Below are 27,784 nucleotides of genomic sequence, written 5' to 3' on the forward strand. Positions count from 1 at the left end.
AACTTCTCAATGTTTAATGAAATTTAAGTTTATAAAATATCATCAGTCCTCATACAAACAAAATTTTTCTCTGTGTCTTTCATAACCTAGAAAAGTAATGAAAAATTAAAAGCCACACAATTTAATGGATGTTACTTTATAACATAAATTTTAATATTTGAATATCAGTAAGGTACTTACCAAACTAAGGTTAATGATGTCATCATTTATCCCAAACTTTCCAAGGACGCCATTTCCCTTCAATATATTCTGCGAAAAATACACAATACGCATTAGCGGTTTGACTTTTTCAGAGGGCGACTTCAATTTTGTTTTGAAATTCAAAATATATACCACTTTTCAGATGCTTAGTCAAAAAGTACAAAATATGTATCTCAAATTTTTGCAATATATGCATTCTTATATCTAAAGATTATTCATTTCCAAATTATTTAGTAAAAGTACATGTATATAAAGAGTGTAAAACACACATCACTGATTTTATAAACACAAGTAATCGCTGATCGATGAAAAAGTGAAGATATCGAACAGAGATCAATCTTATAAATAATACAAAATAAGGCGAACCCGGACACGATTTGTTAAATAGCCTTGTAAATTCATTTGGTATAACACGCTCTAATGAGCAAATTACTTTTTTATAAAGTGATGAACCCGAGGGAAAAAACGAGGCCATACATGCACATGTGTCACATCACCTTTTTTTCAGATAACGATTGTGGAGAACAATACTATACCTTGCAATTTCTCTTTCTTGTGGTTCACACGACGAGATCTGTAATAAAGAGATCAATGGGTCACATCGCTTACCCGAGCATTGCATACCCCCTCGTGGTTTACATAACTCTACACAACCCACTTAAACAAATACTATGTAGAAGTTAACAAGCAAGCATTTAAATTTAACATGTTGAAAAGATTTTATAAGATATCACCTACAGTTTATATATTTCATTGTAAATGTCTGGCTATGGGCAAGCCGAATGTATACTAATGAAAATATTGATATTACAAAATATACCTTTGATGTTTTGGAATATCTGTAATCTTTTAATGTTAAAAAATAACTCGCATTGTGGTCCTGCCCCCACCCAGCATTGAACTAGTCCTATTTTCACGAAATAGCGGCATATGCAATTTGATAAACTACAAATATAGCTACTTAGTTATTGAGAAGGTGAAAATGGAAAACCCTGAACCCATATTAAGGTTCCATCCAACGACAGAGTTACAATGTATCACTTGAGCAAACTTGAATCCTCCTTACTTAAACTTTTATTCACGTTTTGGCTTTTCTGGCTCCTTGTTTAGAAAGATCGTAAAATTTACGATCTTCTAAATGTATATACATGGAATCCTATTTTCACTCTCCTCTTTGAAGGGAGCATGAACTTTCGATTTAAAAATTGTTCAAAGTTGCTTTATATTACGTTTGGTTGAAATTCCATGTAGCATACCGTGCTTCTTGAGAGAGTTTCAACAGCAATGTGAAAAGCTTATTTACATATTGTAAAACTTATACGGTACCAATTTTGATGCACCAGATGCGCATTTCGACAAATAATGTCTCTTCAGTGAACAGACAGGCGACGTACAAATTCGATTAGAAAAGCTTACCTGAGTTTTCAGTTCAGGTGAGCCAAGATTGGTTGAACGTATGCTAGAGAAAGAATCTTCAATTCAAATCAAAATTTTCTCTTGATCATCCGAATCATTGTGTTTCTGTTTATAGAAGATTGTTGGTTGGTTGGTTGTATCTTGTTTAAAGTACGAAAACGTTTTTTGCGAATCACATGACTAGAATAATAACATGTCCACACGACAAACGATTAGCTTCACAGCAGACGTTTTGTGATACTTATTGGCAACCATAGATTCTGATGTTTGGAAATCACCATTGTGATGATGTCTAAGTTTCGTGTCGTTCTTGTGTAAGGTTTGCTGTACTTGTTAGAGATCTGTTTCTTTGGTAAATCTTTGATCTCATATAAACAAAGTTGCTATACTTTCGATTGATTTCAATTGACATTAACCATGCCTTTATCAGATTACTTTGTCTATAGAAAAGTCATTTTAGTGTATAAAGTTTTACGTGGTTTAATGCCAGATTATTTGAATGTTTTTAGATATGTATCAGAAGTTAATCAGGAGCAAACTAGAAATTCTAATTCAAATGTACAGTATGTACACGGGGCAAAAACTGAATATTAGGCTATAGAAGATCTTTCTGCGATTCAGGGAGCACTATGTGGAATTCCTTAAGTGAAGATATAAGACACTCAAAACGTGTAGTGTGTTTTAGGAAATTATCTCAGAGATCATCACCATAGTTTTTAAGATTCATTTCGTACCTATTTATCTTACAGTCATAATTATTTTTTAAAGTTTATATATCCTCTACTTCTTTTAATCTGTGTTTATTTTACTAATATATGTCTGTATGTAGGAACATATTGAAAACTTTTATTATCGCTGAATATGTAATTCTGGATAAATAAAAGCATTATCATTATTATATATCATCATACACATATATCTTAATATTTTGCATAATATCGACCATTATATGAAAATGCATTATCTTACTTATACTGTTTGAAATGAACTCCGTAACGTATGACCATATAGATAATCAGTGCAATCATCAGAGCAAGAACAACCATGGCTGCAATGAACCACGCGACATTCCGCGGGTCCTCAAAGAAAGTTTTCGCCCTATCGGTAGTGGTGGTGGCTGTGGTAGTGGTGGTGGAGGGTATGATGATGGTGATAGATGCGGTGTCCGACAGATGACCACCGTCACGTGCTGTCGCTGTTATGCTGTAACTGGCACCAACAGAAAGAGACGTAACAGCCGATTTGACGTATAAATCCCCGGTGGTAGTAACCCCGAAATAGTCACCTCCTAGAGTCAGTTGATTCAGCTCATAGGTAATAGTACCTAAAAATTTAAGGTAATATTAAAATTCATAGAAAGAAGATCAGTCCATTTATGAAGGTAGATTTGTATTTATCGAGATTTCTTCTGGATAATATAGACTAAAATTTACATTAACCTCGCTTAAGTAATTTAACAATACATGTACAGTACTTGTAAAAACCTTGTTTTGTATACAGTTACTACTTAAGGTGATGTTTTAGATAAACGTTAAATTACTATATTAATCAAAAGTTTAGCTCATAATATTGAGAACCGAATGAAATTGTGCTGAGATCCCCATCTGTTGCTGCTATGGATCCCACGGTGAATCCCACGGCCGCTGTGTTACTGACTGTAAACGTGTATGCAGACTGACCAAACGCTGGGGTGTTATCGTTGATGTTATTGACAGTAACATTCAGAGAAGCGGTATCCGTAAGAGAACCGTCGCTAACTGTGACTGTGCATGTGATTATCCCTGATGTTCCAGCTACGTCCATATCGTAAGCAGACGTAAAACTGGCTGCCCCGGTCGTGGAGTCGATTGTTACCTCGGTACATGTTGTGCTATATGATAACGATGCTCCAGTGTCGGGATCGGTAGCTTGAAAATTCGGATTGCCGATAGAAGTTCCCGCCTAAATCATGAAAAGAAATACTTTAGGCATTTTACTTATTCTATTTTGAAATACAATCTTAGCCAAACAAAATTTCTTTTAATTCTATTTCAATTGTCATGTTTCATGAAAACAATGCATTCCATATTTACCGCAGCCTCATCCGTTACAAGGATATATGAGTCTTTAGGAAAACTGGGAGCCTCGTTTTGGTCAAGTATGTTGACGGTGAGGGTAGTGGTGTCGGATGCTGCGGCTGAATCTCTTACAATAACTGTGATTAGTACTGTTCGCTCTGCCGTGGCTAGAGTTTCGTAATTTAGAGAGTTTGCTGTTTTAACGAGACCGCCTGTTATAAGAAGGGTGGAAATTGCAAGTTATACACAGGCTGAGTTGGTTAAAAAATATATGTTTCAACAGTTCATGTCTCTCATAGTAACAGAAAATGATCACATTTCGTATGGATTATATCGACTCGATGTTATATTAGAAACAGCAATTGTACCTAGATGGCGTAGCAAGGTAAAATTTGAAAAGTTTGGGCGCTATCAGTTTTTGAACGTGCTAACATTTTGAATGTTAGAAAGATACAATTCTGCAAACCCCTTTGCAGAAAATGTTTGACTTTGGGCGAACAAAAGTGTTATTCATACAATTTGTATATCTCTCCTTCGTTAAACAACTTAAATGTACCAGTATCCTGTTGTTGACAACACCTGCAGCCACGATACATGAAAGCTATCATCTGATGAAAAAATAGAATGAGTTATTGTGGAAAATGTATAAGGTCCTGTCCGCGTCTTATGTAGGAAAATAAAATAAACAGATCACAACAACAGATGTGCAGTCACACACAGCCGGATTTACGATAAAGAGTTGCATCCTTATAAACCCCCATTTTAAATCCTGGAAGGATGGAGTACGTCAGCAAATACATGTTACATGAGATAATAGCCGCCATCACATTTGACGGAAAACAACCTTGCAGATAGAGGTCAAGAAATCTTCTTTGAGACGAGGAAACACAGTGACTTACTTGTACACTGTATATGAACAGTGGAGAATTTTACAACGACTTTTCTTGTGAAATTTCATTATGAGATTTGCAAGCTGTTTACCTTTACCTAAAATTGTTTGGGTCAATGACTTCCAATGTGTTCCGCCATTATTTGATTATAACACAATTCGGATATTTGATCATGAACCGGTTAATTTCATCTTTTGATCCCTAAAACACTAGTAATACATTGCTAAAGTTCGAATCGAATATTGTGATATCACCCAGAAACCATTTATTACTGTTATTAAAGAGGTTCGCATCTTAGTTTTCTAGTATTGTCAATTTATTTAGAAGTACATTTTCAATTTGATTGAAAACTAAAAAGAAAAACTGGGGTCGCGGGGTCATAGTGCTTGTTATTGAGCTCGAGCAACAGTTCTTTGCACTTGAAATTTACTTGCTATTTATTCGCACAAACCAGTCTGTCGGTGGCATAGTCAATACAAATCAATTACTACATCAAATTAATACATACATGTACTCATGTCTTCTCACTTCTATGACCCCTATATACATATAGAGTTATAGTGTTCGAGGTTAGGCTATAACTGATTAGGTAATTATTCGTGTGAACGAGGCGTAAATATGGTTAGACCAATGAAACAGGTATTGAACGACTATATAACTACCTAAGCAGTTATAGCATGACCTCGAAAACTATACCTATAGGGGTCAAGTCAAGGTAATTCATGTCCAATTCCATTGCTGAAGCTGACGAACTATAACCATAGGAATCTTGATTGCTGATTCAGAAGCTGATGTAGCATATTGAGATATCACTTGACATATATGACATTGTGACTTTCGCTTTGACCACAAAGAGAATTATGGGTCAAATGTTTCAGGTGAAGTTTTCATAGATAAAGCTTATATCATTCACCATGAAAGCGAGATACTACAGATCAACGTTCACTAACGCGGTGACAAAATGAGAGAGAGGCGAAACCGAAAATTTTACATTTTCAAACAAAACCTCTTGATCTTAATGGTCATTTCACGTAAAATGTAACAAGGCAATTATTTCAATTATTTACCTTAACTGAGAAACTAATTAGGTTAGCTGTGTTAATTAGGTTAGTTGAATTGTGTTACAGTTTGATACGCTGTTTGTAGTTTATTTTGAACGTGGTACCCTTCTATCTTTACAATAACTTTCATATTGTAATTGTAATTAAATTGCATTTTTTTTTTTAAATTTTACTGAGTTAATACAAAAATGACAATAGGACAATCGTCATATTGTAATTATTCTATTTAGTACACCTACCCAGTAAATTATTGAAATACCTGACAATCATTCTAACATTTTATTTTTACCTTAATTGAAATCCAAGGGCACATTTTATAGAATTCTTATAATGTTTAGTATGAAATTACATGCAACTTAAATTGATTTGGGAAATAATGAGTTATTTAAAAATATATATTCAAGCAATGCAAAAATGTTGTAACTGTTACTGGCTGTACACTTCAAATCCATGGAAACGAACATACTTGCTGACTCGATGGTGAAGTACGTTCCGCCGGATGCCGGACTGTAGGTAGCAGAATATGTGAGTGCGCCCCCGTTGACGTCCGTCGTAACATATTGTCTCACACTCGTTCCCACAACCACGTTCTCCTGCACTGATACAGGGGTCGTCAGTTTGTTGGTGATGGTGGGAGGAGAATTGACGTCTGTAATACAAAGATCATTTCAGATTATCTTCATGTTTATAGAGATTATCTAGGGTTGGTGATGGTTATCCCCCCTGCATTATTCATGTAAACATGCATGAAATACACTGTACCTTAAATACTAGGACTAACGGAAGAGTAGGTGTTTTGAGTGCGATGTCGCCTCCACTTCACGCACGACAAATAATTCATTTTTTTTTTAAATTCATAAAAGAAACAAAAAAGTGAAATAAAATATGTCTGTCTTAACAGGACTAACACCCTCGCGTGGTACGTTAAAAAATTGGATATATATTTGAACACAATATTTCCCCTAAATACTTGTAGATCCACAATGAACACCATGCAAAATTATTGTTCATTCTAAATTCTATGATCCTAGTTCTTATATCTTTGAATTATTCTAAATTTCTGGTACTTTACCCACTTTCTACTCAAATGACAATCGTGTGTTCTTCTTGCAATAAGATAGAATTTTACAAAATCAAAATTATGCCTACTTGACACACCTCTAATTGGAGTTAATCTTGCGATAAGACAAAATGCATTAAACAGAACACCTGTCAAGTTATCTTTTGTTAATTATTTGTTATTCTAAAATGAGAAAAAATATCAGTAGGGAAAGATGTTCCTATAATTGAGAAGTAACGGCTAATATCAATTACTATTAATCAATACTGAATATGGAAGGTTGAATTCAGCGATCGTTATCTAAACTTTCTATCTTTCTATATCATTTTAAAAATATTTTCAATTCTTGATATTCAATGAAAAATGTATTTGCCCCCTTCCGCATTTAATATTGATTAATAGTAATTCATATTAGTCGTCACTTCTCAATTATAGAAACATCTTTCTCTCTCTCTCTCTCCCCCCCCCCCCCCGATATTTTTTCCTCTCATTTTAAAATCAAATTTCACATTTCACACCATACTAGAGTCGTTGATGTTTTGCCATTCTCCTTGCTATAGGTTTGAACTAACCATAGTACATGTATGTAGATTTTAAAATACGAGATATATTTGACAACACCTTTCTCGTTGGATATTTTCGCAATGTATACAGTGGCGGTTTTAAAGGACCCCCACCCTCTTTGTCACATATTTACAAGGCATTACTGGCATATATAGATGAAAACTCCAGATTTGGCACCCAAAATGGCTTCAAGTATTTTGGCTAATACTTGACCTTCACATGTGCTTTCCCCCTTTCGGAAATACTGGATCCGCCACTGATATTGTTATGATTATCTATAACCTGGGTGTTCATATATATCTATATAAATATTCCTAAAACATACACTAAAATAATGAGAGAAAGTAAGAGAGATTGACTACAGTTTTATGACAATGTACGCACAAGTTGAGCTGTTCAGCTGCGAATTTTGAATGCATATATCTCTCTTGAAGACTAAAGGAGTAATTGGCCTCAATAATCCATGCAAACTTCTTGAAATGGTTATTCCCATTTTACTATTTGGGGACTTTTAAAATCTAATTATAGATATTCTGAATCTTATGAAAAAGTTCATTTGAAATTTATAAAAGAAATTCTAGAAGTTCATTGTAAAGTTTCTAATGATACATGCCGAGCAGAGCTCAATCGTTTACCTCTAAGAAATGTAATCTTACAGTCTTGTGTGAAATTCTTAGATCATATTCAAACTCAGGAGGGATCTTTAGTTAAGAAAATATATCAAACAATTCACTTATCAGATCCATGGTTAAAAAACACTTAATGCAACCTTACATAGTTTAGGATCTTCTTAATGCAACCTTACATAGTTTAGGATCTTCTTTCATCATAAATAAAGATAGTGATGTAAAGCCTTATATCAACTCTATTAAACAAAGTTTGCATAGACGCTTTTCAGTAAATTACGTAACATAAATAAACGAATAGATTATGTTGATAAATTAACACATAGGTCAATAATTTGTAAAATTAGAATAAGAGCTCATGAGCTTGCTACAGAAATGGGAAAATATTCAAACATCCCAAGATGCAATTGTTTTTGTAATGCCTGTAAAACCAAAATCATTGAAGATGAAGAACATTATTTTATTACATTGTACAGCATATATACAGATACGAGCTAAAGTGGTGAAAGAACTGAAATCTCATATTAAAAATATAAAATCAATTGATATAAATGTCAAACTTCAAATATTGCTTAATGATAACTCATCGAAAATCCTGAAACTGTCTTCATCATTCATCTTTAATTATCTTCACTTTAGAAATTCCTCCATATGCTAAACTGCCAAAACCTACTATTATACTATTAGTATTATCATAAACTTGTTTACCATTGATGATATAACAAGGTTTGAGTACACATGTAAGTGTGTCTATGTTTGTACACGCATGTGCAGTCTAATGATGTTTTAATTATGAATAAGAACTGTAACTTGGATAATATGTAACTATGTATTATCCAACATAATTGCCATTCACAGGCACAAGTATTATATGTACTATTGTCATAAGTATGTAACACTATTGCTATGTCATGTCATTGTTATCTGTTTTACATATGGACAATAACCATTATTTGTTAATGTGTTGCGCCAAGAAAGAATAAAGAATTTGAATGTATATACATTGTGCTACAACCGAATGCATGAAATATCGTGGATAAAGCAAAAAAGGCGAAGACATTTAAAAAAGTTTTACAAAGTGTGATTATCATATGAACGTGCATTTTTATCTTATTTATCATGAAATATGTCATGTCCATGCAGACTCGTAACACACACCAGCTGTGTTAAATCGACATTTGATCACACTTTCGTTTTACTCTGTAGAATCGTTTTACGCGGAGGTGCACCGGCGCGCACAAGGTAAGAGTTTATTATGATATAAATGAGATACATGTAGGTAAATTTTGACGGAACATCAGACAGGAGCTTGCTCCCATTGATTAATTAAGACCGCACACGCTACGTTTAAAAATAGTCGTTACCTAAGCCCAGGTACAGAGGTGAACCAAAGTTGCGATTGATTTTTCTTGTAAAAGGGTTGTTTATTGTGTATAAGCGGGACAAGGATGGTCAACAGTGGATTAGGCTACAGTGTGGGTCTAAAGTATACAGGTAAACATATAGAAAATCCCTCAAATATCCTTACTTGGGGGTATTGACTTCAGAGTATGAAGGTCTTGTAACAGTTTAGCAGATCACATAATTATTACATGTATCCAGTACATCTATGAAGAAAATTAAACGGAGAAAAAAGAGGGAATTTATGTTCCGATTAATGGGCCGGAGGAAATATAAATTTTTACAGATTTGCTGTTGAAATGCAACATGTACAGGGATTCTCAGCGGCGGATTTAAGGGGGCGCAGCCCCCCCCCCCCCCCCCCCCTCAATTTTCAAATTGTTTCTCTTGTTTAGAAAAATGTAAACGATGAAAGAAGCAATAATTTCTTCCACTCTTGGAGAAATAAATGACAAAATCTTTTAATTCATTGAATTACTTTTATTGGGAGAACTTAATTTTTTCCAAATACCCTTAAAATTTGCGTCATTTTATTGATTTCACCTATCAAAAATGACAGAAAATAGTAAAAATTACTACATAGGAGACATAAAATCTATAAAAATACAGGATCTTCCGGGGGCTTCGCCCCCTGGGCCCCCACCAGGGCTTTGCCCTGAACCCACTGGGGGCAGCCTCGAGGCTCCCCTGCCTCATACAGTTGCGCTCCCCTAACCGCGATTTCTGGATCCGCTCCTGATTCTTAAAAAGTGTAGCCCCCACCCGCCAAAAAGCAAATGATATAATCTTAATTATATGATAATGGTGAAATTTTTGCACTTAAAATGTTATCGAACATCATAAGTCTTGAGTGATTTTTCAAAATTCATATCATCAAAATCCTGGAATTTCAACTTAAGGCATTCAATGTACATGTATACATGTAACATAAGATTGAATAATTTTGAAGGATTTAAATCAAAATAAATGTTTATTGTTAAATAATGATGAAAGTTAAATAAATCAAATTCGCATGACTGGTAAGTTATTAGAGGCCGGTTATTTTGCACTATTATGCACCCTTGGTAAAAAATTTAAAAATTCTAATAATATAATGATTTTATTCCAAATTTTAATGAAAAGAAACTTTATGTACATATTTACCCATAGATATTGAAAATGTAATTTCTTATAATTATCTTTCCCACCTCTAAATTAGCATCCACAAGAGGTAAATAAAGTGCGAATTTTATTACCTTTAATAATTTCTGCGTATTTCATGCGAAAAAGCATGCATTTCATTTCAAATAGGAGTATATAAAGATCAGTTTTGTAAGACAATATTATACATTTTTGATCAATAAGGAAATTCTTTCTTACACTCTGTTACGGGTTTAGTTATTGACAGAGTAAAAATAATCTATTTCCGTGTTTTAAAAAAACATCGTTTTGTATATATAGTCACATACATATGTAGCATTACGTAGTGACGTGATTTGACTTGTGGATGCTATTCTAATATCGATTTTGATGTGTCACTTAACAAAACGCAGAGACTTTTCATATTCACACGTATTTTGCAGAGCAGTACACCGACATGTCACATCCTTCTGCCGCCCGCTCCGTACACTTATGGTTTGATTTACCAAAGAACGTAGAATGTGTCTGCAATGAGGTCCGTGTTACTGACTCTCAAAAAGGAACGTATTTCTGCGTCATCGGATTCAGTCGAGGATACAGCGGAATCCAAGAACTGTATGACGGACGGAAGATGGCGATCTTTTCTGTTTGGGACAGCCAAACGAATGACGACCCCTCAAAGGACAAGAGAGTGCAGGTTACATATAGTGGCGAAGGAGTCGAAGTTTCTCGATTTGGAAATGAGGGAACGGGGGGTAAATCCATGATGCCTTGGGAATGGGAAGTCGACGAACCTGTGCAATTCAAACTGGAAGCCAAGAAAGTTGATGATCTGTGGACGGCGTATGCTTGCTATATTAAAAACAGTGCTTCAGAGTGGTTTCACATGGCAACAATGAAAACTATTACCGACGGTGAGTTGCTGAATGGTGTATATTCCTTTGTTGAAGATTTCCGGCGAGATGGTGCCAGTCATTGCGAAATCCGTTCTGCAAAGTTTGGGGACTGTTGCTATATGCAGCAAGACTGTCACGCAAAATGCAATCAAGCAAGATTCACTGCAGACAACACGCCGACACTGAACATCAACGCTGGCTTATGTGGCAATAAATTTTATCTAACTACTGGTGGCAGTACACAAAACACCAGCACACCGCTTAACGGTTTAATCAAGTATCCTGAAAATGAATGAGACAATAGGACACAACACGACTATGACAGAGGTGTTGGTGTTTTAGGAATGGTATGGGGATTCTATGAAATAATTATATACATTGTGCATACTCATTGTGAAGGAACTAGAAACTTTAGTTACATGTATTAGAAGACAACACCACTTTGGTTTCTTCAAAAGAGTGTTAGTATTTCTTGTTCAGGTTCTATGAAATAATCTTCCTCAAATACAATACTTTAATGTAACTTTTGAAAGTTTTATTCCATGTATTAAAACATTGTTTTTGGTGATCACTTATGAATTAAATCCTAAATGGATACATCAAATTTTCATCCTAAAATAAAGATTCAGTTTAATTGCAGTAATATAATTTGCACGTATGGTGGTACTAATATCCCGTGAACAGTCAGATTGTATAATATTAGATTTACCATGATGTGCTTTTTCTGATAAAAAAAAAATGGCGACAAATCCTTTTGGGTACCTCCCAGCGATCGTGCGGAGTAAAGCAGATATGCCCAATGGGCAAATCAAGGAATTTCATTTTAATAGATTTGGTGTCCTTACATGTACATAATATATTTTATATACACTTTAGAATTATTACAGAATTAGAAAATAAGCCGAATATTACCAGAGAAAAGGACTAGTATGCGCTAGACGTGGGTTCTTTCCTCAAGCACCTACACTCCAAACTTACTTGTAATGGTAACCGACAATACGTTTGGTCCAACCTTTGATCTGCTGTCGTTAACATAAACATTGATGTCATATCCGCTAATTGCCGTTCCCTCCAAAGAAGCTGTTGTCAAAATGGCACCCGCTGTTGATTAAAATAACCATTAATATATGATATATGTTGGTACATGTAAGTGTGAACATATATTAGATTTTATTTATTTACATGTATTTACATACACAGCGAAATGCTACAAAACATACGAGAAAAAACGTTGATAAAATGTGTTTTATTGAATTAAATTGGAAGCTATGATAAATGAATAAATTACATTGTATGATTATAACATGACCTCAAAGTCATAAGCTTTCAAATATGCTTCCTGTTGATATTCAATCATATGTATAAAAACAAAATCATTGGTTGACGATGGTTGGACAATACGATTTCAATTTGCAGTATCAATGAATTAAGACTTACATGCGAACACTTCGAAAGGACAACCAGTTGGAATGCATACGATTTCAAAATATAATTGGTCACCCTCTGCGTCTGAAGCCTGTATTGTGAAAATTGTAACGCCACTTCCGGTGGTGGTGCTATCAACACTGACACTTCCTAAAAGGAAAATATAATACATAAAAATTAAAAATATGCTAGAGTTCCTCATTGACAATATTTTCATAGTCTTTGGAGATCAGGTTAACTAACAACTCAACTTTATGGTAAACGAATGATTTCAGTTTTCCATCGTCAACTTCCCATATTTATGTAGCAATTACCTGCATATGGTATTTATATCTCTCAACTGATTCGATACACAAGAGCTTGCTTTGCGTATGATCAGTTTATAAATCGAGGCTGGTTACTGACAAACAAGTTGATGGTGCAGAGTTTCAACGGTTTCGTTTAGAGTCAGCATTTCGTAAATTCTATGATCGTTATAATGATCTAGTTGACCACTACATCCTATGATTGGGTCAAATGTTGACTGACGTGCTTCATACCGATCGTTAAGCTGTTCATGGCACACTGATTTTGACTTTGGATTACTCCCGTTTACCTGATCAAGATATAGGACTCATGGCGGGTGTGACCGCGGTCGACAGGGGATGTTTACTCCTCCTAAGTACCTGATCACACCCATGGTATATCCAGGAGTCCGTGTTTGCCAAACTCTCTATTTTGTATTCCTTATATGAGTTATGAGATTGATCACTGTTCGTTGTCTTCACCTTTCATATAAGTAAAGCTTCTTATGATTATCATTTGATGAAAACACGCCCTATGAAAGACCTTTGGACATGCGTCCGAATTTGCAGTGCGTCCTTTACTTACATGTGCAAATTGTTCAGATTGTATATAGTGTATTGTATGAAAACATCAATCAATCAATCATAATTTTCTTTAAAGGGCAGAGACCTGTCATGACAAGTTCAGTTATTTTGAATACTAGCATTTGAACAAGAAATGGCAAAATTTCTAGATAGGCATTCTACATAATAAGGAAATATCCACCTCCTTCATAATAACTAAATTAATAGTTAATACCGATTTATATACAGTCTGCTAATTATGCGAACGCATCGTAAAAATTACATTTACACACTAGAAGTAAATTTTGCATATATGCAAAATTTGTACCCCGTGAGTAAATCAGCGCATATGAACGGGGCTTTAGTAAATGGTCGCATGTGAACAGGCCTTATGATGCACTATTTTTTGCGATGGTTCTTTTTTTTAAGTCTTGGACTCGGTAGGTTGGTTATTGATCTTTCCACTCATATTGAAACGTCACCAATTTCAAGTACCACAAATTTAGACCTATGCTTAGCGCTTACGGTAGCAGTGAGGGTTCTTTAACGTGCCAACGCCTGCCTCGACATGGGACTTCCGTTTTACCTACGTCTAGGCTAGGTTTAACGCAGGCATGGCACGAGCAGTACCTCCCGGTTACGAAGCGAACGCTCTACCACTGAGCTATCGCGATCGGTCATTATCACACATCAAATACATATGTATGTCCTTGAATTTGTTGTGTTTGATCATGCGTCCAATGGATAAGCATTGTATTAGAACTTTGACTTGGTGACACATGCAAAAAATTGATCGAACTACTCATACAATGTCAGAACATACAACATGTAGTCAATACAATATGATTGCATTGATTGACACGTTTAGAATCTAGAAATAATATCTAGCTATGACCCAATAATTAGAACACTTTTTTTTGGTGCCAACAATCCTTTGAAACTACCAAAAAAGTGGATTTCCTTTGACTGTGATCCTAGTATCATTTATATGTTAGTAAACTGTGGAGAGATTTGGTGCCGAAAGAAGCGAAGGACCAAATCAAGAGGCGAGCGAAAAGCTTATATTAATAACAATCAGTGACGGATTTAAGAGGGGAGGGGGAAGCCGACGCCTCCCCCTAAAATTCTCAAATTTAAGGTAAATCGTGGTATCTTGTTTAGAAAAATGTTCTAAACGATAAAAGAAGCAATAATTTCTTCCACTTCCGGAAAATAAATGACAAAATCTTTTGATTTCTAGAAATACTTTATTGGGAGAACTTCTTTTTTTTCAAAAACCCTTAAAATTTGCGTCATTTTATTAATTTCACCTTATTAAAAATGATAGAAAATAGTACAAATGACTAAATAGGAGACATAATTTAAGCCCTATAAAATCTGTAAAATCCAGGAGCTTCCGGGGGCTTCGCCCCTGGACCCCCACCAGGGCTTCACCCTGGACCCACTGGGGGCCTCAAGGCGGCCCCAGCCTCATAAAGTGGCTCCCCCGTAACCGCAATTCCTTGATCCGCCCCTGAAAATATACTGGTATTCAGAACATGTTCCACACGGGTGTTGCTAAAACGCGGAACGGAAAACGGAACAGAATTTAAAAATTAGACTGATTAATGTAGCTAAGATAACACCAAAATAGTAGGACAATACTTTGTTATGATTAAAATCAAAATTTTGGGAATTGAGTTTTACAAGAATTTTGAAATGTCGGCATTGACAGTTGTGTTATCGAGCAGCGACACCTATGGGAAAAGAATGTAAAGAATACACGTACTTTGAATGCCCCCCCCCCTTCCCCCATAGCAAAACGTCATTAACGCACTTTACACAAAATACCGTGTATGTGTGTACATCTACTTACAACAGGGAGTGTGGTATGTATATAACAACGACAATTCATAATCTTATCAAGTCAGCAAATTAAACGTCTTGTGTTTGATATATTATTTTTTAACTAATAGAGACGTTGTGACCGCAGCACTCAAATCCAAAATAGGGAGGACTTCTAGCAGTTTAATTCTAATTTAACTACTTGTATCTTAATATCTAGATGAATGATGAGATGACCTATTAATTCCATTCAAGCATAAATTGTCTGTTCATCTTTTAGCTATTTCGTGTCTGTTAATTCCTCATACTATGGATCGTAAACTTCACCTTTGTTTTCATTTGTTCTGCTTCAAACGGGTTCCTTGAGAACGGAAAGGCGCAGCTTTGAAAGGATGAGTTAGAGATGAATCCTGTGGATAGAAAATTGCTGGAACTTTGTTGAGTGGAACTGGCATTCACCTCAATGTTCGATATCGGTACGAACGGTAAGCGTGGGATATGTGCATGATGTGTCATGCGATCAGAGAAGTAGGGTTCTCTTGAGGGTTTCCAGGAGGACGAGTGAGTGTTGCAGAGGGTCTTGCAAGTTTTACTAGTGAATTACTAAGGTATTGCTTTTGATGGTCACTGCAATCTCTGTTATAACTGCGTACAGACGCCTCGTTCCGGTGCCCACTCATGAACATATACATGTAATATGTCGGAGTTCAAAACCATCGTCGTTAAGGGTTAGAATTGCAGTCGCTCTGAGACAGTGTGCAGTGTAATTTTGAGAGCGTCCAGAATTTCTAGATATGTCAGACATGAATTTCGAAAACTAGTACGCTTTGACAGGCTAATTTGCTGTGAACCACACTTTCTCCGATTGTGGAGACGCCATTGCAGCTTCGGAACAGTGATTGAATAATGATAAGGCATTCGGGCGTGTGACATGAAGAAGTTGTTGTAGGGTGCGAACTGGACAATACATGTAATTGTCATTCCCCGTTCAGTACATTCGCTTATCCTGTGAAGCATCAGATGTGTTGAGAGCACCCTGCGAATTCTTTTGCTTGGTTTCATGGGAGTCATTTATTTTATTTTGTATAATTAATTGTTTATTTATCATTTATTTTTAATATATTAATGTTTTTGTTGAATGAATTTATTTGGATCGATAGAGTTGTTAAGTTGTTCTTTTCAGGATTCCCAATCTATAAATAGATCTATAAATAGACCATTCAGGGGAATCACCAACAATCCAATAAAGTAGTTCCCGTCATTTATTATTTCATTTTTCGGGGTATACGATATTCATATGATAATTCAACCAATGAAAAGGCGTGTAAACATGTAAAATTAAATGATTTTTTTTTTCTTTATTAATATTTTTCATGGTAAGTTAATGATTTCAAAATACATAATTATGCATTAGTATGAAGTATATGAAATGGTGGATTCTGTGGATGACTTTCCCCTCTCTCTGTAATTTCTGTTTCCCATGTTCATGATAAACCTTTTATTTTTCAAAATATTGACCTCATATTATTGCATACACTTGTTTCCGTCTTCCGTTTCGTTTTCCGTTCCGCATTTTAGCAACACCTGTTTCAACATAAGTATTAAACTCTTTGTAGTATCTGTCCAATGTATTATAGCCCTTCTATCTTTAAATCAAGATCATCAGTATTTATCTTGATTGGCAAAATTTTGTATGGATTAGCACCCTCGAGGAGAGTTTACAATGTTTATTCTCATAAACAAACATGTGCTAGGCCTTTCTTGGCACACTGATTTTGACTACGGATAACTCCGTTTACCTGATCAAGATACAGGGCTCACGGCGGGTGTGACCGGTCGACAGGGAATGTTTACTCCTTCTAGGCACCTGATCACACCTCTGGTATATCCAGGGGTCCGTGTTTGCCCAATTCTCTATTTTGTATTGCTTATAGGAGTTACGAGATTGATCACTGTTCGTTATATTCGCCTTTCATATCTTAATCAAATCCAGTTTTAAGGAGGAGGGGGTGTTGATGAAAACGTTGTGAATTTAGGTTGGTTTTTTGTCAGATATTGAACTTTTTATTCACAACCCCTGGCAGTAAACGTTGTAAATGCAGTTGTCATTAAAATTCAATTCATTTTCAAACAGTGTTTTATTTGGTAGCTAACCTATAAAACCCCATGCAGATGATAAAAAGTACAAAATACATGATATCAACAAATTAATCCTCTGGTTCTACTCCCCTTGATCATTTTCTAGATCCACACCTGATTGTTGTTGTTTTTTTTTTTTTTTTTTTTTTTTTTTTTTACAGATTACTTCTAAAATTCTCAGGATGCAATGTATTAGAACTTGGACAGATATAAACATCAAATACATCTGTAACCCCCCCCCCTCCTTTCCCCCAACCTTACAATTTGACGAAATGTGCATTTCAAAAATATTTCTCCACAAATTCAAAGAAAGTAAATCATGTTTTCATCATAGATATTTTACAACCTGGTAAAACTCAGCATGAAAAAGAGTTTGGCAGCACGCCCCAACTCGCGATGTAAGTAAGGGGTGTAACTGTAAAATGTAATCTAAGCTTGAAGCATATATGTAAATGAAGTGTTCACTTAAGAGTCTGTTTTTCCCATCTAGGATATCTACAGTATACTTGTATTTACGTATTTCCAGCTTCTACTTGCGATATGAGAAGTAGACGAAAGTCCCCGAACTATAAACGAACAAATTAGGAAGATGACGGATCACTCGTATACATATGTAGCTCTCCATCCGACCAAACGAATTCACAAGGGGGGGGGGGGGGTACAAGTTTACTTTGCCAAGCCCAATTTTCTTAAATTGTGAATTCGTTCTCTTTAATACTTTACCAATTCTAGTAGTTTAGTAGCATTAAGTTCCAATCAGTAATAGTGGGAAATCTTCTTAAGAACTACTGAACCAGAAAAGTTTATAAGTACATGAGAACTTCCTGACATAGTGCAAATTCAAGTTTGTTAACATCACGACCATCACGACTCCCGGGGGTAGGGTGGGGCCACAAATGGGGATCAAATATTTACATGGGAATATAAAGGAAAAATCTTCACAAGGATCACTGAGCCAGGAAAGGTTATATTTACATGAAAGCTTCCTGGCATAGTGCAGATTCAAGTTTGTTAAAAACATAGCATCCGGCGTAGAGTGGGGCTATAATAAGCGATGAAAGTTTTACACACAAATATATAGGGAAAATCTTTAAAAATCTTCTCAAGAACCATTGGGCCAGAGAAGTTCAAATTTACATGAAAGCTTTCTGACATAGTGCAGATTCAAGTTTGTTAACATCACGACTCCCGGGGGTAGGATGGGGCCACAATAGGGGATCAAAGTTTTACTTACAAATATATAAAAGGAAACTCTTTAAAAATCTTCTCAAGAACCATTGGGCCAGAAAAGTGTATATTTACATGAAAGCTTCCAAACATAGTGCAGATTCAAGTTTGTAACAACCCCTCCCTCCCTCCCGGGATTAAAGTTTTACATACGACCGTGTAGGGAAAATCTTTAAATATGGGCCAAAGTGACTCAGGTGAGCGATGTGGCCCATGGACTTCTTGTTTGTCTTTTGACATACATGTAGACCTTTGATATTTGGCATGTTGGCAAGTTTTAACAACTATCATGCATGTATGCTCACAACACTGTTCCTTGTTTGAAGCACATATACATATACGCAAATGCAAGGTGAAGATAACGAACAGTGATCAATTTCATAAATCCTATAAGTATTGCAAAATAGATAGTTGGGCAAACACGGACCCCTGGACACACCAGAGGTGGGATCAGGTGCCTAGGAGGAGTAAGCATGCCCTGTTGACCGGTCACACCTGCCGTGAGCCCAATATCCTGATCAGGTAAACGGAGTTATCCGCAGTCGAAATCAGTGTGCCAAGAACGGCTTAACAATCGGTATGAAACACGTCAGACAGCATTTGACCCAATGTGAGGTTGTACGGACGAAGTAGATCGTTATAACGACCATAGAATTTGCGAAATGCTGACTTCAATCGAGACTGTTGAAATCCCTGTACCATCAAATGTTATGTACCGCGAGTCTTAATTTTCGATGATCCCTAAAAAAAAATTTTAATTATGGAAAAGTAGACATTAATTTTAGTGTACTAAAACAATTCTTCCTATTTTATGTTTTATAATCCAAAAAAAAAAAATTTGATTAAAGTTCATAAGATTCACCTCTTTTGAAAATCGATAAATTTTTGCTGAAAAGTGAGTTCTAAACCTCTCTGGAAGGAAACCAATTTCAAAATGCCAGGAGAATAAACATTTAGTACATATACAGCTGACTTACCGGGAACATTAGTAAAGGTGGGAGGGGAGTTTTGAGTGACAACAACCTGGAGATTCTCCGTGTCGGTAGCGGCAGAGGGGGATCCCGTGCACGTTACCGGAATAGTGTAGGTAGCTGGATAAGACAGTCCTGTGGGGTTCGCAACGACATACACACCGTAGTTTGCTGAAAGTAAAACCGGACATGCCAGTGAAAATAGCTGCAGTAAACACGCCCGTCTAATACTTCTTTAAATTGTTTATGTACGAAAGTCTCTTTCTTGAAGTACAAAAATGTCATTAAGTATATTCAATGGAAGAGAAATGAATTATTACTTTCACAAAAACTATCGAATATGTTCGTACTCTAAACCAATGTATCGCAACTGATTTAATTGAAGTTCAAAACATATCTTACTCGTGCCGGTTATAGTTTTTACGAGGAAGTTTGTCACCGTGGTCATAGTACAGGAAACGCTGTCGCCCGCCGCTACCCCCGTGTAAACCACCGTGTGAATGAGAGTCTCTGCTGTGGAGTCCTCCCGGAGGTCAAAGGATGTGGGTAAGCTCGTGATTGACAGCGCTGAAAAAATATAGAACAGAACTGGTGCAAACGAAACACTGTTGAGGGAAGAAGAATATGCACATGTATGTATATGTATCTTCTTGGACATTTTTTTCTTCATAAATACAAATAAAATATACAATAAATAATCACTAAGGAAAAGTGTTCACTTTCCTTTACCCATACGGACATAGTGTACATGGAATTTTAAAAGACAAAAAGTAGTTTTGTAGTAAATATCTTTTGAAAGTTCAGTGTCTTTAATAACCAGCACGTCCAGAAAAGGTAATTTTGTATCATTGATTCCCATTGTAAATTTGATATTAGGGGCCAATTCGTTCAGTGATTTAAAAAAATCAATATATCTATGTCGTCGGACCATAAAATAAAGAAATCTTCAAGGAATGTTTTCCATTTCGATTTTAGTAGTTTGATATCCTCCTCGCCGCCCCTAAAGAGTTATTATTTGTTGATGAAGTTTTTCTTCCAGGTATGCCAAGGTTAACGTGGCATATTTCGTTGAAGAAAATGTTTGGGTCTACTTGCAAAACTGTTGTTTTAAAGTATAAATCGAGTGTTTAGGATATTTCTCAATCCAATATTTTACAGTCTCAATGCCTAGGTATAGGCGGTATATTTGAATATAAATCAAATGACACAACTGTCGTATTATTTTGTATATGGTCCGGTATTTGATTAAGATATCCTGGTCAAAATATAGGGCTCACGGTGGGTGTGACCTGTCGACAGGAGATGTTTACTCCTCCTAGGCACCTGATCCCACCTCTGGTGTGTCCAGGGGTCCATGTTTGCCCAACTATATATTTTGTATTGCTTATAGGAGTTATGAGATTGATCATTGTTCGTTATCTTTACCTTTCATTAAATCTAAGCCACTCCTGATCAAACCAGTTGTTATACTCACATCTAATATTTGAACGCGATATCAAAACACCACATAGTCTTCCAAATCTGTTTCATGATTAGGTATTTTAATGAAAATAAGTGTTAACGGAACACTAACAACTCAGCTTTATTACAAGCAAGATGACTTCACCATCGCCATCCTCTTATATTTGTAATAGCAATATTCTTTTATCACCTGCATATGATATTTATGTCTATCAATGCGGTAAAAGTAGGACGTCTGAATAGAGGCAGTCAACGAGCCTCGATCGCTTATTTTGTTTTTAAAAAACCTTCATTAATTTGATATTTCAAGCTCAAGAACCACAAAGGGAATATATCAATGAAAATACACATCATTTTTTTTTTAATTACGCGATTATATTTTGTGTAGTCCGTGAGCAAAGTCTGATGCGTCGGCAGTTCTCAATTTTCCGCATTCGCGGATATTTGAAATCGGCCTTCAAACAGTCGATAGTAAGTGATATTTGAAAGTCCTTTATAAGTTCTTAACATAGAGATATTAATGTTATATCGTTGTATATTTTGTCCCTTTTACACCATTATTTAAATATTTCATCTCTGATAAAACATACATGCGTCAACTGTATGAACAACAAAACATTGAATTGATTCGACCCTGGTAAACATGGTGACTTGATACTAATGTATCGGGTCACAGTTGAAGGTCAAACAATATCAAATGTACATTTCCTCGAGTATTATGCACAATCGTCAATAAATGGTGGCGCCGGTAGTGGACATGAATTGCTTAATAAAAGCAATACTTTAAGAATGCTTGTTAACCAATCAGAAGGCTTGATTATTGAATATGTGTATTAGATTTGAATTATCTAGCGTTAGCTGCATGATACAGCGAGAGGATATTTTTAATTTACCGTACTTTACAGAATTACGATCATCACACTTATTTAGGCCGTTCTTGGCACCCTGATTTTGACTACGGATAACTCCGTTTGCCTGATCAAGATATAGGGCTCACGGCGGGTATGACCGATCGACAGGGGATGCTTACTCCTCCTAGGCACCTGACCCCACCTCTGGTATATCCAGGGGTCCGTGTTTGCCCAACACTCTATTTTGTATTGCTTATAGGAGTTATGGGATTGATCACTGTTCGTTATCTTCACCTTTCACGTAGACCATTTCATGCTTAGATCGGTCCAACGGATACACTGCTGATCACATTATTTTATAGACTTTGGTAAAATACTTTTTAAAGTTTTATTATTACTAATTAAATAAATTAATCACAAGTGAATATTCATGAATGCATCAATATCCAGATGATATATCTGGGTATTCTGGATGGAATTATCTTTTTTATGTTTTGCAAGGAATTTCAAAACAGGGGTTTCAATAAAGGAAAATGTTTAGAAGTAATAACACCTAAACAAAATTTTGTACCGATTGCTATATAATTTAATCTGAAGTACATGTAGTATCCTATAGCCTTGGTAAATACTAAATAACTAATCAATGGTATGTTATTCCTCATTCATTCGTAGAGCACATGTACATGTATAGATGCAGTATAATATACTAGTATGTAATAACACAAGAAATCTACTTGAAATCTAGCTTCTGTTAAATTTCTCCTGCATTCAAGACACCCACTCTATATATATATATATATTGATAACGGTACTTTGGTATCAATGAACTGCAGTTGTCACTGTGATAATGCAGGTTCTTTCATGTGGAAACTGCAGTGTAACAACTGATGAGTGGATACATGCCAGACTACAAAACATCTCTCAATGGCGTTTCTCTTTTAATGTTAGCTACATTGTATATGGTAGACATTGTCTTGTGGAGGGTGTGTGATGACTAGTTTACATGTCAGTAAAATGATCTAGGAGATTTCCACTGTCACCTAAACGTCATCCTCTTGGACTATCTTTGTTTTCGAAGAGTGGATCAAGTGTTGAATCGTTCCATACAATGAATCACGTGATGATACGGGTCACTATGAAAATATGTAGTTAAAGTAGCCATAACTTTGAGGGAGGGCGGTAGTGCGTGTATATATTTCGTATATATCTTTTAATGTCATTTCCAATCTAATCAAAGATGTCCAGCATCAAATGTCGAGGAATTCCTAACTTGGAGATAATCTCACGACCATCCATTTTGTCCATTGTGTTATAGGCCCGTGGGGATAGGCGTTAAAATAGGTCTTCAGTACCCATTGCTTGTCATAAAAGATTACTAAATGGAGCGGTCCTTCGGATGAGACCGCAAACATCGAGGTCCCGTGTCACAGCAGGTGTGGCACTACATGTATAAAGATCCCTCCCTGCTCAAAGGCTGTAATCAGCCGAGCATATGCCTAAATTTTGCAGCCTTTCATTGGCAATGGTGACGTCTTTATGAGTGAAAAAGTCACGTTAAACAGTAGGCTATACAATCAATAATTATCTTATGAAATTCTTAAGTTATGTCAAAGCAAGGTTAGTGAAACGGAGAGTATTGCACGTGTCACAGGATGAAATAATTCATATTTAACATACTATTTCTAAATTAGCTTTATGTAACGACGTTAGAAATATTACCAAGGAGACTTCGCTGTGTATTTAATTGAGACAGACAGAACCTAACACCCACTGAGTTGGAACTTGTCATTTATTATGTAAATAACGCAGTAAAAATATACAGTTGTATATACAAAATCTATACTTATAAATTATCATATTTTCCAAATAAACTCCGAAAATCTTACTTCAGGGTTACTGCTTGCACCTTTGATATTGTTTTATGTGTGAGGTATAATAGAATCTTAATTGATAGTCAGCCTTATCACTGTGGTCCACCATGACCATGGTGAAAAGATTCAGTAACGCACGAGTAACTCGGTTCCAGATGAATTGGTCAAGTTGAAGCGATCGGTCCATTTATTCTTCTCAAAAAACAACATAAATGAGAATTTTCTTTGTCCAAGAAGGCACAGACGTATCAAGAAACAGAATATGCCCAATACTTTGAATGAAAGTAATTACTTTTCTCAAACACTCGTGTTTAATATCGAGTACCTAAGAAAATTCTCACGGATGTTTGCTTCATGAGCTGAATTCAAGGTTTGAAATAATTTGAGAAAGAACCATGATGATATGTCATAAACAAAATATAAAAGACATTCAATTTCTTACTAAACTGGGGTTCATGATAGTCCTTATTTTGATGAAATGCTTGAAAATGAAAATAACTAAGAGTGAAAAGATGGAAGATGTAGCGTTATCAAGGTGACAAGATATCAGATTCCCATGTTGTTTGGTATCATCTTGGAAATGCACAATTGTAAGTTTTCCCTTCACATATATTCTGATTTAAGGAATGAATCTACTTTATTTTCGTAGTGCATGAAACATAAATTTCCCTTCCCTTTTTTCGCGATATAAACAAGCTCTAAAATGACTGACATCTATTCGTTAACGTTGCATTCCTTCTCAACTTTGTAGGAGCTTCTTAGTTCAGTCAAACTAGCAGGGAAATTATGAAACACTAAACTAATTGCCACAGAAAGTTTTGTGGTGCTTTTTGAACGTTCGTTCGTGCATCTACACATGGGATCATTTCATAACTTAAAGATTACTTTCTTCCCATCCGCCACTACTATCAAAAAATGGGAAGGGGTGTGCATTCTCTCACCAGAGGGCGTGTTACGCAAGCCTCACTTACAGTGATCGTAGCGCACGGAACTCTGGGAAGAGAAGGGGCAGTCAAACAATATATATCTTAATGTGGATAAAAAATCAACTGAAAATGATCGTTGGAAAAACAAATGGGGCACCCCCTCCCCTCTTGGAGTATGTGTGCCTTATATTTGAAGGGAAAGTTCTCAATGACATACAACTAACTTTTCAATACGGCGACAACAAAGGGAAAGACTAACGAACGTAAATACTCAGTTGATTAACAACGATTTTATTAAAGACATGGAATTAAACTATCGAAAGAACCTCGAAAAATACTCAGCCCAGACTGGATCGAATAGGAAATTCGGTGTGAATAGAATAGGTCCTCAGAACCCCTTGCTTTTCGTAAAAGGCGACTAAATGGGGCGGTACTTCGGATGAGACCGCAAAAACCGAGGTCCCGTGTCACAGCAGGTGTGGCACGATATAGGTCCCCCCTGCTCAAAGGCCATAAGCGCCGAGCATAGGTCTAAATTTTCCAGTCCTTCACCGGCAATGTTGACGTCTTCATATGAGTGAAATATTTTCGAGAGAGTATGATTGAAAATCTTCAATTGGGGATAAGGGAAACACTCAACAGACAACATCATTCAAAGGTAAGTTGAATATTATTTAAAACAATACATCAAGCAATTGAGACCAATGAGCACACGAGGCTGACTTTGGACGGCAACCTACAGTGTAGATAAGGTAGCTATACGGATAACCAGTGTGCTCGAACCTCCTATATATTGTGACCTTGGAGGTTTCAAATAACAAAAGGTGTAGAGAAGAAACTTCCTCACTGTCAAACGACGACACAAAGAGCATTGAACGAATGGGTCCTAACTAAGAAAACTTAACGATATACAGGCAGATTTACCTGTAACTACAAGTAACTATATGTTTCCAGTATTATTTCATTTTCGTTGTGCCAACGATTTTGATTGACTGCATTGTTGTTGTTTCATTGACGAGAAGCTCCTATACAGTTGAAGAGGAGTGCAGAGTCATTCTAGAGTTTGTTTGTAAGGATGTTTTTGGTTTGGGTTGGATAGAGGTAAAAAAAAAATTGAAGGAAAACTTATGTGTCATGGGCGATGAAAATAAAAATAGATTCAATCCTTAAATCAGAACACACACACACACACACACACACACACACACACACACAGATATATATATATATATGTGTGTGTGTGTGTGACGGAAAAACTTAAAATTGTGCATTTACTAGATGATATTAAACAATATGGGAATCTTTGATATCTTTTCACCTTGATAACGCTATATCTTCCATCTTTTCACCCTGCGTTATTTTAAGTTTTAATCCTTTCGTCAAAATAAAGACTTGTGACACATTATCATGGTTCTTTCTCAAATTATTTCAAACCTTGAATTCAGCTCATCAAGCAAACGTCCGTGCGAATTTTGTTGAAGTTATGAACGACCGTTCATTTTGTCTTTGGTCAAATATTCGGCATGGCGGATTACAACTGCATTAGTAAAATCATCGTTTCATTTTCGGAGAGGATCATTTATGTTACATAAGGAACATTTAATTAGGAGCTCCAAGTGACTTCCTAATAATCAAGTTTTATTTACTGAATATGATATTAATAAATGCAACATAACTAATGCACGCAATTATTCAAAAGTTGTTCTTAAATGCATTTGAATTAAAAATATCGTTCATTCGTTTCATGTGCGCAAGAATTCAAACACGCATTAAAAGTCTTCCTCTGAGCAATATTATTTGTACTGATATCGCACGCTTGCAAGGGGTCTCATCTAGTACTGGAAAAATATATAGGGGGTCAGGAGACTAGTAAACATTGGACATACCAATATGACATCTTATTATACAACCTGACTTCCTATTCCCGGAAGATAAAAATATTGATGATAGGAATCAAAACATGTAAAATGCCACAAATAATAGTCGTCTGCTCTCCCTCCATTAAGGTGAGTAACAACCCACCAAAGGCCCTAGTGATTATTCTACACAAAAATAGCTGGTGGCAGAAGGGGTGGTTGGTGGATCAATAAAATCCAGACAGCAGATCCTTTGTGTCAACTAATCGCTATTGGTCACATGACCAACATAAGCACAACTGATTGGTAACAGACCAAATCAAAGAATGGACAGTGTAAAACTAGTAATTAGAGAAAAACATGTATTGTTTGCTGTAAAATAACATGTAGCCAAATAGGAATAATAAAGGGAAAACTTAATTGTTGCTATGAAATTAGTAACACATAATTGTACAGATAATAATCACCAGGAAAAAAGGGGATATCATCATACACTTTGTCAAATAAAGGTTATCATTTGTCATTAATAACTAATTTGTGAAACAGGCCTCTGGACTATTCTCCATAGGACTAAGCCTACATGTAACATAAGACTTCACATGATTCGAATACTCACTACACTCCTTTTTTTGTTCACAGGAAATTACAAATTACACACAAACACACACACACATATATATATATATATATATATAAGCACAAAAACCCATTAATACCCTACTTTCTTAAAGTGTCGAATCTGAGAAGATACAAGGCCAGTAAAGAAATTTATCTTTTCATATATATATATATATATATAGTCATTTGTGCCTGTGAATATGTCGGCGCTTGTTCAGCAACACTCGATCTACGTAATTTACACAAATATTCAGTACGAGACCGCCGTTTAAGCCTGAACAAAAAGCCCAACGGTTTATATGTTTATTTTTTTTAAGGAAATGCATGTACTTACCATTGTTGGGAAATATCACAGAAAATAGTACTATCAAAACGATCTGCGTTTTTTGTTTCCACTGGATAAATTTCATTTTGTCTGGAGTTTTGATTTAGAATTTTTTAATAGAGAATCCTCAGAAGATTTTACATCAATGAAT

The 27,784-nt window shown here is 35.7% G+C and overlaps 2 protein-coding genes across 2 annotated transcripts; one reads left to right on the forward strand and one right to left on the reverse strand.

Moving 5' to 3' along the window:
* Window positions 1–27,784, reverse strand: LOC125659229 (cadherin EGF LAG seven-pass G-type receptor 1-like). Its single transcript, XM_048890835.2, has 12 exons — window positions 27,643–27,784; window positions 20,128–20,292; window positions 19,732–19,896; window positions 12,729–12,866; window positions 12,270–12,392; window positions 6,092–6,274; window positions 3,690–3,886; window positions 3,195–3,558; window positions 2,587–2,941; window positions 738–775; window positions 181–249; window positions 1–86 (listed from the first exon to the last, which is right to left on the reverse strand). The coding sequence occupies exons 1-11, from the start codon at window positions 27,716–27,718 to the stop codon at window positions 203–205; spliced, it is 1,851 nt and encodes a 616-aa protein (XP_048746792.2). The 5' UTR covers window positions 27,719–27,784; the 3' UTR covers window positions 1–86; window positions 181–202.
* Window positions 9,010–11,859, forward strand: LOC125659241 (uncharacterized). Its single transcript, XM_048890848.2, has 2 exons — window positions 9,010–9,117; window positions 10,839–11,859. The coding sequence occupies exon 2, from the start codon at window positions 10,853–10,855 to the stop codon at window positions 11,585–11,587; it is 735 nt and encodes a 244-aa protein (XP_048746805.1). The 5' UTR covers window positions 9,010–9,117; window positions 10,839–10,852; the 3' UTR covers window positions 11,588–11,859.

This window comes from Ostrea edulis, chromosome 9 (genome assembly GCF_947568905.1).
Source record: "Ostrea edulis chromosome 9, xbOstEdul1.1, whole genome shotgun sequence".
NCBI classification, from domain to species: domain Eukaryota; kingdom Metazoa; phylum Mollusca; class Bivalvia; order Ostreida; family Ostreidae; genus Ostrea; species Ostrea edulis.